Source organism: Chenopodium quinoa, unplaced genomic scaffold (assembly GCF_001683475.1).
Source record: "Chenopodium quinoa cultivar QQ74 unplaced genomic scaffold, ASM168347v1, whole genome shotgun sequence".
In the NCBI taxonomy this organism is placed as follows: domain Eukaryota; kingdom Viridiplantae; phylum Streptophyta; class Magnoliopsida; order Caryophyllales; family Amaranthaceae; genus Chenopodium; species Chenopodium quinoa.
The window spans coordinates 3026558-3041455 of record NW_018742244.1 but is presented as its reverse complement, the minus strand read 5'-3'; the positions used below and the strand labels follow the sequence as shown (position 1 = coordinate 3041455).

General features: G+C 36.2%; 2 protein-coding genes and 2 pseudogenes across 3 annotated transcripts; all 4 read left to right on the top strand.

The window, feature by feature from the left end:
• LOC110682012 (aminoacylase-1-like) lies at positions 1 to 3959 on the top strand. Of its 2 annotated transcripts, none has more exons than XM_021858223.1 (6): positions 1 to 479; positions 881 to 1333; positions 1449 to 1586; positions 2454 to 2693; positions 3260 to 3403; positions 3527 to 3959. In XM_021858223.1, exons 1-5 carry the CDS (start codon positions 27 to 29, stop codon positions 3371 to 3373), a joined length of 1398 nt encoding a protein of 465 aa, XP_021713915.1. In that variant the 5' UTR covers positions 1 to 26; the 3' UTR covers positions 3374 to 3403; positions 3527 to 3959. The 2 variants fall into 2 exon arrangements, with proteins under 2 accessions (XP_021713915.1, XP_021713909.1); XM_021858217.1 differs by having other exon boundaries at positions 3521 to 3959.
• A 500-nt stretch (positions 3960 to 4459) lies between these two features.
• LOC110682044 (aminoacylase-1-like) lies at positions 4460 to 8400 on the top strand. Its single transcript, XM_021858258.1, has 5 exons — positions 4460 to 4872; positions 5568 to 6020; positions 6474 to 6611; positions 7251 to 7490; positions 8059 to 8400. The coding sequence occupies exons 1-5, from the start codon at positions 4489 to 4491 to the stop codon at positions 8170 to 8172; spliced, it is 1329 nt and encodes a 442-aa protein (XP_021713950.1). The 5' UTR covers positions 4460 to 4488; the 3' UTR covers positions 8173 to 8400.
• Positions 8401 to 8592: 192 nt separating this feature from the next.
• Positions 8593 to 11692, top strand: LOC110682036 (annotated as a pseudogene).
• A 78-nt stretch (positions 11693 to 11770) lies between these two features.
• Positions 11771 to 14896, top strand: LOC110682026 (annotated as a pseudogene).
• The last annotated feature ends 2 nt before the right edge of the window (positions 14897 to 14898 follow it).

The window sequence follows — 14898 nt, the reverse complement described above, 5'->3', positions numbered from 1 at the left end:
TTTTAACAATCAACAGTGTTCCTCAAATGAGAAATTTACTAATTATGTTGGCACTGGAAACAAACTCCATGCGAATGAAATTGCCAAAAGTAATAAGCTTCAAATTCATCTTCATTCTTTATTTTCTCTCCCTTCAATTCATCACTATCAAAACTACCCAAGACCCATCATCTGCAATTATCTCCAGATTCCAAGAATACCTTCGAATTAACACTGCTCAACCAAACCCCAATTACTATGAAGCTGCTGATTTCATCCTTTCTCAAGCTAATACTTTATCCCTTGAATCTCAGACTATTGAATTTGTCAAGAATAAACCCTTAATTTTGCTCAAATGGCCTGGCAAAAACCCCAATTTACCCTCAGTTCTTCTCAATTCTCACACCGACGTCGTTCCGGTGGAATTTCAGAAGTGGGTTCATGACCCTTTTGGTGCTCACATTGATTCTGATGGAGATATTTATGCCAGAGGTACTCAGGTAAGTATTTTAATCAATATTTATTATATTTAATTTATTTATTTTTGGCAAGTTGTGTTGAATGATTCATGCAAATTGACTAAAGGGTATGATTGCCGTTTATGATTATCAAAGTAGCAAATTGAAAGTTTATACCTTTCTGTTTTGTGGTAGTTTGAAGAACTGGGTTATATAAGGGTTTATATGTTTGAATTATAAAGTCTGATTTATAATATTGTTGAAAAATCTTTTTCTAAAAAAAAAATATCTATGTTAAGGAGTTATGATATTGTGGAAATGTTCCAATTTGAGAGTGATTTATAAGAAGCATCCTGTTGTTTATGTACATCATTTCTACTTATAAATATATTTGATTATGAAATTATGATAGATATTGATCAGCATTTATGCTGTGCAAGCAGGATATGAAAAGTGTGGGAATGCAGTACTTAGAAGCTATTAGGAAGCTGAAGGATTCTGGTTTTGAGCCAATTCGTACTATTTATCTATCATATGTGCCGGATGAAGAGATTGGGGGACGCGATGGGGCTGAGAAGCTGGCGGAGTCTGATTTGTTTGAGGAAATGAATGTGGCCTTTGTGCTAGATGAGGGCTTACCTTCACCAGATGAGAAGTATTTGGCATATAATGGGGAGAGGTCGCCAATGTGGCTGGTTATCAAGGCCACTGGGGCACCTGGGCATGGGGCAAAGCTGTATGACAATACTGCAATGGAGAACTTGATGAAGAGTGTTGAGAGTATCAGGGGTTTTCGTGCGTCACAGTTTGATATGCTTAAAGCTGGCTTGAAAACTGATGGAGAGGTGATTTCGGTAAACTTGGTATATTTGAGAGCTGGCACACAAACACCTAATGTAAGTCCGTGTCTTTACTGTGGCATAGGGTCTGAGGCTCAATGATGAGAATCATTAGATAACAGTTGCCTATGATACAATTGTTCTTGAGTGATTTTGTTATTGTTTGCCTCAGGGATTTGTCATGAATTTACAACCTTCTGAAGCTGAAGCTGGTATTGACATTCGGGTTCCACCTACAGCTGATCAGAAATCACTTGAAAGGCGTATTGCTGAGGAGTGGGCTCCTGCTTCACGCAACATGACATTTGAGGTAGCAGTTGCTTGATTAACAAATTTATATTTTTTTTGTTGCTGATTCACAATTTCACTCAATGAAATAATAACCATTGTTGCCTTGCATTGTGAAAGCCTGCATCAACATATTTAATTTCAGTGAAACCTGCTATCTACTTATCTAGTTATCTCTATGCATGCTTATGCTGTTGTTTGATCTGATGGTATATGCGGTACTGCTGTAGCTGATTTAATTGTTATGGCTGTCTATGGCTCTTTACTCATTTACAACTTGCCTCGGGAAGGAAAAAAGGTGTGTAGACTGCATCAGGAATGTTAAAAGCTTAATCACAAATCGATAAGAATCAATGAGCAAGAAATGCCAGCAAGAGCATTAATCTTCTTTCTTATCATCTGAACCTGTTATGTAAATTCCTGCTCATATGACCACATGTTGAATGTTTTCTTCTCTGGTTGAAGCCTTGTAAGACTCTTACGCGTACTATAAAGCTTGAAAGCTTGTAAGAATGTGCTTTATATGGGCTTCAATTAAATTGTTTTTATTTTTTTTTATTTTTTTTTTGTAATACTACATATATAATTTTCATTGCAATCAAATTAATCACTGAGGTTTTCATGGACAGTTTAAGCATGACCTCTAATTTGCAGGGAATTTGAACTTGAACTGAAACTAAATGAATCCAACCTTTAGACATCAGACCCCAAGTTTTGGCTCACATTACAAAGTAACAAGTGTATTTTTTATAGTGCAGCTGTGCAGACTTTATCATGAATTTTTGGGATGATGCATGAGTGGACATGTAATAATTAAAACCCTACACATCATGTACTTTGTTGATATCCCCTTTGCTGTTTGACTGAGATATGGTTTTGGCATGTGCAGTTCAAGCAGAAGGTTCCTGTGGTTGACAAATTTGGCAAGCCTGCTCTCACAGCTGCTGATGATTCAAATCCCTGGTGGGTTCTTTTAGAAAAAGCTGTCCGCGATTCTGGTGTTATAGTTCGAAAGCCAGAGGTAAGCTTTGGAACAACGGATGCTCGTTACTTTAGGCAGCAAGGTGTACCAGCTATTGGATTCTCTCCTATTGCAAATACTCCTCTCCTTCTACATGACCACAATGAGGTACATAATTGCTTCTGTCCTTATTTGTTTATATTTCAGGTGGAAACAATTTCGAATTTTGATGTGCTCTCTTTTTTATTGTAAGTATTGATATAGAAATTCATTTGTGGAATCAATCACATATTTACATTGCATGTCACCAAGGTTGCCTTTTTATGAGATAGATTATGTATCCAGCCTGTTACTAGTGTGGAGCTGTTAACTTCATAACTGCTGGTTTTGGTTAAATTTTCTTGCTACTTGTAACTAGTAATTCTTGCTCACATGTTAGGAGTGTTTTAGGAACTTGTAAATTTTGAAGTATTCTATATACTTTGTTGATTAAATTTTGAAATTAACTTTGATTCTTGTGCACTATATAGGATGTACTAGAACTTTTATCCAGTTGTATCAGATTTAAATTTAGGCTCACAACTGAAATACAACCCTCTGAATGTTGTTAGAATGTTATGCTATGGGAGCCAGCAGTTGTTGCTCTTCTACTCTGCATTCTTACAAACTACTTGTACCATTTACATTAGGTTTATATACTTACTTTGTAACAATTGCATTTTTAATTGCTGCAGCACCTAAATCAACGGGAATATCTTAAAGGAGTTGACACATATGCGTCTATAATCAAAGCTTATGCTTCTTTTGCTGAGGAGACAGAAGCTAACGCTTCCAAAGCTGAGTTGTAAACGCTTCCAAAGCTGAGTTGTAAAAGAATGGTTAGTATCTTTGCCCATTGTTAGAAAAACTGGATTTTTCATCCTCATCACCCATGCAACCAAATTGAACTTTTTTCTAACACCATTGTTTATAACTTGGTGCAACCTGACGGGTAGTGACAGAAGATCTCAAAGGAGTAGATAAAAAAGCTTCTATGTTCTATCATCACGGCTTATGTATTGTATGCTGAGATTGCTGACCGATTTATGGGAATAAGCCGAGACTTTCTAGGATGAATTGTTGTAAGTGATTGGCCCCATCTTGCACTTGACTATTTTGCCAGGAGCTGATTGAATTGGGACGGAATCATTTGTCGTCTCTAGGTGAAGATTTCAAGTGATTTCGGTCACTATTGCAGCTACAAAAATAAAGAACAGTTAAACTTCTTGGAACTTCTCATGTATCTATTGTTAAAGGCTCAAAAAATTTATCACTTAGGATTTTTTTTTAAATATGTTTGTACTTAGAATAATTCTGGGAGTTACGCTTGTTCAATGTTTATCTTTGAATCTTTGATCTTCTATTGAGATTTGAGAAAGGAAGTATTGTTTTTTCTGCACTTTGTACCAAACAACAGCTAAAGGAAAGAGGGAACTTGATTCCTTATCTGAACGATTGAACATGACCAAACACACTTTGAAACCAAAGTGACGCTAAGCTGTAAGCCTGTATGTACCAAATATCTTACCAACAAAGTTAATTGACATTCATACGAATTTATGTGCTTCTAATTCACAGTATTGTAACTTAAAAGAGCATGCCGATTTCAATGCTTGAACTAATAAGTGTTTAGAATAACGGGTATAACAAATTTTCAATTTAACCATTGGTTTTGAGACTCGGTAATCCAACATTTGTTGCAAAGCGTTTAGAATAACGGGTATAACAAATTTTCAATTTAACCATTGGTTTTGAGACTCGGTAATCCAACATTTGTTGCAAAGCGCTTTTCTCCTAACTGGAATACAACCGATTCGAATCCAAATTAGTCGGAGTTCAATAGGCTTAATCGTGTCTAATTAAACTAGACTGAAGCATATTAAGTAAAGGCTTAAGCCAAAACCCATCTTCTACAAGTAAAACTATGCAAACGATCAAAACCTTCTTCAATCTCTGCTTTCTCTCTCTTCTATTCTTCTCTTGCAAAGCAACCCAAAACTCATCAATTATCTCTAGATTTCAAGAATATCTTCAAATTAACACAGCTTACCCAAATCCCAATTACTATGAAGCTGTAGATTTCATCCTTTCTCAAGCTAAATCTTTATCCCTTGAATCTCAGACTATTGAATTTGTCAAAGGTAAGCCTTTAGTCTTGCTCAAATGGCCTGGAAAAAACCCCAAATTGTCCTCAGTTCTTCTCAACTCTCACACCGACGTCGTTCCGGCTGAACCCCACAAATGGGCGCACCACCCTTTCAGTGCTCACATTGATTCTGATGGCAATATTTATGCTAGAGGTTCTCAGGTAAACACTCCAATCAATAATTTAATTTTTTTGATTTAAATTTATATTCTTTTTGTATCTTTTTGATCAAGTTCTATTGATAAGTCCATTAATTGTCACATTTGTAATTACAATTATTATATGCATTCATTAGAAGACACCTAAAGCAATTAAGGGTACGTTGAGATATTAAATACTTGTTAACATTCGATTTAAATGGTTATTACAGGAAAAATTAATATAAAATAGTATCCTTTTTCTAGATAGTGGGGTTGTTAGTTTGCTACTTCATTCTCAGGACCGGTGAGTATTGAATTCTGTGTCTAAAGGGCAATGGTTTTTCAGCGATTATAGATTAGAGTTGTATGTTGAATTTTGAGAATTGAGATAGTGGGTTTTGGACTCTAATAATAAGGGTGAAAAATGAAATTGTAATATGTAAAGAGTTCTGTATTTCATTGAACTAATGGCTGTTATCCATTAATCTGTAAGTTACTATGATGTTCTGAACTTGAGGATAGTAATGTTTTCTTATAAGATAACTGTATACCCTGTATCATCCCCGGGTCTGAAGAAATTCTTATACCGATGCTAGCACACTATCATCTATATGGGTATCTTTCGCGTTCAATTATTAATGCATTGATTTGTCTGTGTTTATGACTGTATGTGGATATGATAGTTGATTTTAATAACCATGTACACTATCCATGCAGGATATGAAATGTGTGGGTACTCAGTACTTAGAAGCTATTCGGAAGCTAAAGATTTCTGGTTTTGAGCCTACTCGTACTATTTATTTGTCATATGTGCCAGACGAAGAGAGTGGAGGACTTGATGGAGCTGAGAAGTTGGCTGAGTCAGAATTGTTTGAGAAAATGAATGTGGCCTTTTTGCTTGATGAGGGAATGCCTTCACCAAATGAAAAGTATCTGGCTTATTATGCGGAGAGGTCACTAATGTGGCTGGTTATTAAAGCTACTGGGGCACCAGGGCATGGGGCAAAGTTGTATGACAATACTGCAATGGAGAACTTGTTAAAGAGTATTGAGAGTATACGGAGATTTCGAGCATCACAATTTGATATGGTAAAGGCTGGCTTAAAAGATGAGGGAGAGGTGATTTCAGTAAATATGGTGTTTTTGAAAGCTGGCACACAAACTCCTACAGTAAGTTTGTGACTTAAATTTCATTAATCTATAAAATTGACTATGTAAAGTTAAAACTGTGAGTCATTGGTTATGTGGTGGATTTAGTTTACAAACAATTTTCTATGAGCATAAAGGTCTTAACTTTACGCAGAGCTTTAAAAAGGTCTCTAGATTCTAAGAAGTTAATGTTGTGTTCTTGGAACTGGTTGCTTACCTCTTTTCTTTGATGAAGTGCAAGGATTTTTTAAGCTCTTGAAAACTCAGGCAAAGCTTTAGCAGGCATAAAAGTGAGCTTTTTTATCCAGTTTGATTCATCATCTCTCGTTCTGAAACTGATACACGTCTGGCCCCTGGTACCCGGATTGAAAATACACCTGGCCTAATCTTTTTGATTGCTTAATCTAGCTGTATAATATATCAATCAGTTATTGTCTCAGCTCCATTAATATGGGACTTCTTAATGTTTGTCAGGGTTTTGTCATGAATCTGCAACCTTCTGAAGCTGAAGCAGGTTTTGACATTCGGGTTCCACCAACAGCTGACCTAAAATCCCTTGAAAAGCGTATTGCTGAGGAGTGGGCCCCTGCTTCACGCAATATGACATTTGAGGTAGGAGTTGTTAGTCTCAAGGATCATTTTTGTTAATTTCATGTAATCAATTGACCTCCTAAATGTCCCGCCTTTATTTTTATGACTAGCCATATGCTTCAGTAGCAATCTTTTCCTACTCTGTTGTGTTTAAGATTTTGAACTTGATAAAAAGACTGGGTCAGGTATATGATGTACTCTCCAGAGTCCTAGGATATATATTTTTCAGTGTATCTTAAATACATGTATAAACTGTCAAAAGAACCAAAAAGTTACTTGGTCCATATAATTAATTTGCTCAATTTGTAAATTCTCAGCTGGTGAAGTAAACTGTTTGGGCTTTTCTTGTATTGGCCTGAAAGAAAATGTGATGCAGCCAGAATAGAGGGAGGGGAAGGGCTCAGTATAAATCTGGCAGGAAGATCTGGAGTGAAAATTGTTGGTTCCTAATGCAGCCTACTTGTGTGCAGTGCACTTAATGCATGTAAACTTGCTGTTTGTCTTTCTAATGCTATGTATTTGATACTCTCACATACATGGGTGCTTGATAACTTTTATATGTAATTATGCATGTATAACTTTGTTCTGCCCTTGTGTGTGTCATTGAGGTTTTCTATTCCTAATATGTATTGGTTTGACTGGGTGATTGTTGCTTGCCAGTTTATTCAGAAGGATCCTTTGCTTGACAAGTTTGGTAGGCCAATTCTCACAGTTGCAGACAGTTCAAATCCATGGTGGTTCCTCTTTAAAGAAGCCATTCAGAAAGCAGGTGGAAAACTTGAGAAGCCGGAGATTCTCCTTGGCGCAACAGATGCTAGTTTTTTTAGGCAAAGGGGTCTGCCAGCTATAGGATTCTCTGCCATAGCAAATACTCCAGACCGAGTACATGATCACAATGAGGTACATGATAATTTTCTTTTTAATTGTTAATTTCCCACTCTGAACTAATACATGTCCATTAGTAAACATTTATCTTCCATTGCTGCAGTATATTTAAAAATTTAGCGAAGTGGGTATGGGTTGTAGTGGTAGTTGCAGTATCCTTGAATCAACATCTTCATGTTATAATTGGAAATGATACATACCTAGATCCTGTATGTTTAGGATAAAATCTAATATTAGTACTTCTTTCAACCTTAGCATTTTCTTGGTGTTTATCCTCTTAAGTATCCTCTGTATTTTCATATATTGTGGATGTTTTACCAAGGTGCAATCTTAGATATACAATATACTCTAATGTTATCTGTTTATTATATAACAGACAAACTTTTAGGAATACAGATAAGAATGCCTGAAAGTGGCTGAAACTTAACCCTCTCGCCTCTTTGCTATTGCGTTACTTGCAATTTTAAGTTGAAAGACATGAAACGGCAGTTTATATGGTCTTCCTCTCTAAAAGCTTAAGTCCTAGCATACTTTAACTTAAATTTGTAATTTCTTCTAACAGCCACATGTTTGCTTGCTGCAGTTCCTAAATCAAGAGGAATATCTGAAAGGAGTAGACATATACGTGTCAATTATCAAAGCTTATGCATCATATGCTGGGCATGCTGAAGCTAAAGCTTCTAAATATGAGCTGTAAAAGAACAGCAGGCAAGCCTAACTGAGATATCTGGATTTTGCCACTCTTTTGTCGTGCTGTAGTCATCCTACAGCACCTCCGTTCTATCAAATTATGGATCAGAAACTAGTTTTCAGAAGAACTATTCAGCGGTTTGGTCAATGTTGGCAAATGTTATGGGTGTGTAAAAATTCTGTATAGTACTTCAAGTCTTCATTAGTCATTTTTTAACAATAAAATATTTCAGCAGCTGCTCCACTTGTGATACATAATCTAACCACCCTCTTCCCACCCCCCCACAAAAAAAAAAAAAAAAAAAATCCTATATTGATGTACCAAGAAGCATGTACCTCATGCACCAATAGATGCATACATAAACATACAGCTATGTGCACCCGGGTGCCTAAAATATTATAACCTTCCCTGAAGAATAATACAAGTACATAAGTTTGATCTATGTTCAGGATGTGATGCTGCTTGTGAAGGTTGAAACACGGGACCCGGTATTCAAACCCAAAACATAGAATTTTGTAGCCTTTGTTCTCTTCTTTCAGTTGAGCCTTCATATCCTTTACCACCATCAGGAGAATTTCAAGTGAAGTAAAACCCTTCTCTGAATTCACAGGTCACTCCCATGAAAATAGTCAACTGCAACAACTTTTTCCATTTGTACTTTCTTTCTCTCCTATTCATCTCTTGCCAAGCAGCCCAAAACCCATCATTATCATCTCCAATCATCTCCAGATTCCAAGAATATCTTCAAATCAACACAGCTCATCCAAATCCCAAATACTATGAAGCTGCTGATTTCATCCTATCTCAAGCTGAATCTTTGTCTCTTGAATCCCAGACTATCGAATTTGTCAATAACAAACCCGTAATCTTGCTCAAATGGCCTGGCAAAAACAGCAAATTGCCCTCAATCATGCTCAACTCTCACACTGACGTCATTCCGGTGGAACTCCAGAAGTGGACTCATCACCCTTTTGGAGCTCACATTGATTCTGATGGTAATATTTATGCCAGAGGCTCTCAGGCAAGCACTTTCATCAAATTAACATTTTTTTAATGGTTAATTTTTCTGTAATGATGTTAATTGTGTTTGTTTTAACTGACAAATTCGATGTATATTATAATTGTATGTAAAATCTCAATACTTTATAATAATGGCTTTCCATGAAACTTATAGTATATAGTAGCTTTGATAAAATTAGGTAGCAAATTGTGTTCTCATACAGTAAATCATCAGAGGCTTGTAGTATATAGTAGCTTTGAGTAGTGTGTTGTGTAGTTGATTAAGGGAAACTTTTGGGTCTTGACTATAATTTTTTGTGTGTTGTTTACCTATGTATATGCAGGACGTGAAATGTCTAGGTATGCAGTACTTAGAAGCTATTCGGAAACTAAAGGATTCTGGTTTTGAGCCCACTCGTACCATTTATTTGTCTTATGTCCCTGATGAGGAGATTGGGGGACGGGATGGGTCTGGGAAGTTAGCAGAGTCTGATGTGTTCAAAAAAATGAATGTGGCTTTTGTACTCGATGAAGGAGTGCCTTCACCAGATGAGAAGTATCAGGCATATTATGCAGACAAATCACCGATGTGGCTGGTGATTAAGGCTACAGGAGCACCTGGGCATGGGGCAAAGTTGTATGACAATACTGCAATGGAGAACTTGATGAAGAGTATTGAAAGTATTAGGAGATTTCGAGCATCAGAATTTGACATGTTAAAGGCTGGCTTGAAAACCACAGGAGAGGTGATTTCAGCAAATTTGGTGTTTCTGAAAGCTGGCACCCAATCTCCAACTGTAAGTCTGCATTTGTTCAGAATTCATATCATTAATTCACATATGCACATAAATAATACACTATTACTTATATGAAATTAGTAGGGGGCTTGATTTTTGTAGTGAAGATCGACAATCTAGACTTTTCTTAGTTCTTCTTAGATGGAGATTTATTCTTGTCAATCAGGGTTTTGTCATGAATATGCAACCTTCTGAAGCTGAAGCAGGTATTGACCTTCGGGTTCCTCCAATAGCTGATGAAGCTGCACTAGAAAAACGAATAGCTGAGGAATGGGCCCCTGCTTCGCGCAACATTACATTTGAGGTAGAACCTTAAGAGTTGCTGTCTATAGGAATACTTTTATTGGCTAATGTGATCATTAAATAAAATTCCTACTGTGATGACACTCAATCCTTCCTTCATGTTGTATTCTGATATGATCTTCAGATGAAAAACTAAGTCATTATTTGAAAATGACATAATTGCTTTCATGTTTTCATTTAAGCTTTAGTTGATTGACATGTTTGTTTCTTTCTCCATTTTCTTTCCACTTAAATCCAATATCCCTGCAAATAGATTTTTTCTGCTCTTTTTTCTTTCATTTGACGGCTAAGTATCATTTGGACAGTTGAAGAAGTTTTCTACACTTGACATATTTGGTAAGCCAGCTGTCACATCTGTTGATAGTTCGAATCCATGGTGAATCCTCTTAGAAGAAGCTGTTCAGAATGCTGGTGGGAAACTTAAAAAGCCGGATATTTTCCGCGGTGCAACAGATGCTAGGTATTTTAGACAACAAGGATTACCAGCAATAGGCTTCTCTCCCATTGCAAATACTCCAAGCCTAGCACATGACCATAATGAGGTAGATAGTAGTTTTTTTTTTATGTATTTGTGAATGTCAATCAGATACTTTGAGTCTGAATTTAGCGAGGCAATCGCCTTGCATTTGTTGAAAACCATTCTCTTTCATGTGTCATGAAACAGATTTCTCAAAAAAAACATGTATTCATAGTTGGTGTTTGATCTATCTGCTGCAAGTTTAGGATTATCCTCTACTGTTCTTTCTTTTTTCAAATGCATTGTTTTTTTGATTCAGATTGTCTGTTTCTTTTGATTCAGATTGGTAATTATCTGTTTTCCATAGCTGAACCTTTAAGCAATGTAATTTAATCAACAGTTTCTAGTGTTTGCTAATGGCAACGCAAACTGGCATTTACATGGGAAACCATACAGTTATCCTGTATGCTTGGAGAAAATCTAATGTTACAGTCTTAAGTCCAAGAATACTCTTAGCTTAGAATTTGGCATTTCTTCTAACAAAAACATGTTTCTTTCTGCAGTTTTTAAACCAAGAGGAATATCTGAAAGGAGTTGACATATACGCATCAATCATCAAAGCTTATGCATCATATGCTGGGCCTGCTGAAGCTAAAGCTTTTAAATATGAGCTGTAAAAGAACAGTAAGCCAGCCTAACGGAGATATCTGGATTTCGCCACTCTTCTGTCGCATTGTAGTCATCCTATAGCACCTCCATTTAATCAAATTTTCAGAAACTAGTTTTCAGAAGAACAATTCAGTCAATGCTTTCTAACTTTGGCACATGTTATGAACTCGAAGTGTGTAAAAAGCCTGTGTTACAAGTACTTCAATACTCATTTAACAATAATTTTGTGATGCATGTAAATAAATAAATAAAACTATTGCATCAGTTCACCAACTACTCCACTTTATAATAGATGTACCAAGGAGTTGCGTGCACCTTATGCGCCGATAAATGCAAACAAATTATACAGCTACGTGCACCCGGACGCGTGTACCTGAAAAAGGTTGGAATTACCATGCTGCTTGTGAACATTGAACTTAGCACCCGGCATTCGAACCCGGAGAATAGAACTTTTATAGCTTTCGTTCTCCTTTCAGTTGTGCCTTTATACTGAGAACTTCAAGTAAAACCCATCTCTGATTCTAAGAATCACAGGTGATACCAATGAAAACAGTCAACTGCAACAATTTTTTCCATCTCTACTTTCTCTCTCTACTATTTATCACTTGCAAATCAACCCCAAATGACCCAAACCCATCATCATCATCTTCAATTATCTCCAGATTCCAAGAATATCTGCAAATTAACACAGCTCATCCAAACCCCAAATACTATGAAGCTGCTGATTTCATCATATCTCAAGCTGAATCTTTGTCTCTTGTATCTCAGACTATTGAATTTGTCAAAAACAAACCCTTAATCTTGCTCAAATGGCCTGGCAAAAACCCCAAATTGCCCTCAGTTCTCCTCAACTCTCACACCGACGTCGTTCCGGTGGAATCCCAGAAGTGGACTCATGACCCTTTTGGAGCTCACATTGATTCTGATGGTAATATTTATGCCAGAGGTTCTCAGGCAAGCACTTCTATCAAATTCATAATTTTTTATATTTTTTTTAATGGTTAATTTTGCTGTAGTGATGTTAATTTGTTTTTTTAATTGACAAAGTTGATGAATATTAACACCCCAAGTAAAAAACCAATACTTTAGGATGTCATAAATAATGTGGGAGTGACATATATGCATACTACCTCCGATTTTACAACTTTGGAATATTTTATATCTCACGAATAATACCCAAAGTCGCAAATAATAAAAATCGGAGGTAGTAGTAACTTGAACTAGTGTATTGTATGAAGTATTAGATTAAAATTAAATTATGGGTCTAAAATATGATTTTCTTTTGAAAATTGATAAATAGGGTGCATAGAAAGATTGGTATCATGTTTATGGCCTGTGAAGAACCAACTGCAGCTAATGCTAGCTAAAACAGAACGTATTTTTTGTCAAAATTTTCAGTCATTTCTATATAAGCTCCTATGAAGCTGTTTTAAACCTTGAATGAAACTAATTATGGCACTAGTAAGGGTATACGACGAATTAATGCATTGTTTTGTCTATGTATGTGCAGGACATGAAATGTGTAGGTATGCAGTACTTAGAAGCTATTCGGAAGCTAAAGGATTCTGGTTTTGAGCCCACTCGTACCATCTTACGTCCCTGATGAGGAGATTGGAGGACGTAATGGGACTGAGAAGTTGGCGGAGTCTGATGTGTTTGAAAAAATGAATGTGGCTTTTGTACTAGATGAAGGAGGACCTTCAGCAGATGAGAAGTATCGGGCATATTATGCAGACAGGGCACTGATGTGGCTGGTGATTAAGGCTGCAGGAGCACCTGGGCATGGGGCAAAGTTGTATGATAACACTGCAATGGAGAACTTGTTGAAGAGTATTGAAAGTATAAGGAGATTTCGAGAATCAGAATTTGACATGGTAAAGGCTGGTTTGAAAACAGCAGGAGAGTTGATTTCAGTAAATTTGGTGTTTCTGAAAGCTGGCACTCAATCTCATACTGTAAGTCTGCATTTGTTCAGATTTTGTTTCAATAACTCACATATATGCATAAGTAATACATTACTGATTACTCACATTAGGTGTAACAACTTAGTAAGAGGCCTTAATTTTATAGTGAGGGTAGACCTACCTTAGTTCTTATTCTAAAATGAAGAGGTAATCTTGTTTATCAGGGTTTTGTCATGAATATGCAACCTTCTGAAGCTGAAGCAGGTATTGATATTCGGGTTCCACCAACAGCTGATCAAGCAGCACTGGAAAGACGAATTGCTGAGGAATGGGCCCCTGCTTCGCGTAACATGACATTTGAGGTAGAAGGTGCTGCCTATAGGAATTGTTATAGGTTTATGTGATAATCAAATTAAATTCCTACTTGTTATTGTCTAACTGAAGTGATGCTCAATCCTTCCATTATGGTTGTATTTTGATTTGATCTTCAGATAAACAACCAAGTCATTATTTGACAATAACATACTTGCTTTCATTTAAGTTTTCCGGTGGTTGATATACTAGTTTCTTTTTCCATTTACTTTCCACTTCAAGTTCACTCCTATATCCTTGCAAATTGAGTTTTTCTGTTCTTTCTTCTTCCATTTGGCTGATAAGTATCATATGGATAGTTTACAGAGAAGTTTTCTACACTTGACATATTTGGTAAACCAGCTATCACAATTGCTGATAGTTCAAATCCATGGTGGGCTCTCTTACAAGAAGCTGTTCAGAATGCTGGCGGGAAACTTGAAAAGCCAGATATATTCCTTGGTGCAACAGATGCTTGTTTCTATAGACAACGACGATTGCCAGCAATAGGCTTCTCTCCCATTGCAAATACTCCAAGACTTGCACATGACCATAATGAGGTAAATAATAAATTTATCTATTCATGATTACGTCAATCAAAAAATTTAAGGCTGAAAGTAGCCAGGCAATTGCATTGCATATCTTGAAAACCATTCTATTCCATGCTGTCATGAAATGGTTTTCTCAAAAAAACTTGTATTCATAGTATGTGTTCGATTTACCTGCTGCAAACTTTTATTTACTGTTCTTTCTGTTTTCAAATGCATTGTACTTTTGATTCAGATTGTCTGTTTCACTTCTGCAGTGTAAATTCTAAATTCAAGTTAATCTAATCTTCTGTTTCTAACAGTCATGAATTTACTTTTGGCAGTTCCTAAATCAGCAGGAATATTTCAAAGGTATAGACATATATGCTGCTATTATCAAAGCTTTTGCGTCTTATGATGAACAGACAGAATCAAAAGCTTCTCAATACTAGTAGTAAGAAAATTAGCAGCACTTTCAGAAAGGTGGATTTGGGATACTGCTCTCACAGGTTGTAACGTAATCATCCTGCAGCAACTCGAATCCTTCAAGAATGTCAATTGAACAAAAGTTATAGGGGTCTGCAAATGCATCAGTTTTAAGTTGGTTAACTTTAGTTTCTATTTATAGAGAAAGCTTCTGAATTCATCTTTGTACTTTGTCTTTCAACAGTAGCTTTGTTATATACAATCAAAAATATAAATAAATAAACAAATATTTCGTGACT

Coding starts and splice junctions, on each gene's coding strand:
- LOC110682012 (XM_021858223.1), top strand. CDS start 27: ATGAGAAATTTACTAATTATGTTGGCACTGGAAACAAACTCCATGCGA. Junction 1,334..1,448: donor CTGGCACACAAACACCTAAT/GTAAGTCCGTGT, acceptor TGTTTGCCTCAG/GGATTTGTCATGAATTTACA. Junction 1,587..2,453: donor CACGCAACATGACATTTGAG/GTAGCAGTTGCT, acceptor TGGCATGTGCAG/TTCAAGCAGAAGGTTCCTGT.
- LOC110682044 (XM_021858258.1), top strand. CDS start 4,489: ATGCAAACGATCAAAACCTTCTTCAATCTCTGCTTTCTCTCTCTTCTA. Junction 4,873..5,567: donor TTTATGCTAGAGGTTCTCAG/GTAAACACTCCA, acceptor CTATCCATGCAG/GATATGAAATGTGTGGGTAC. Junction 7,491..8,058: donor GAGTACATGATCACAATGAG/GTACATGATAAT, acceptor TGCTTGCTGCAG/TTCCTAAATCAAGAGGAATA.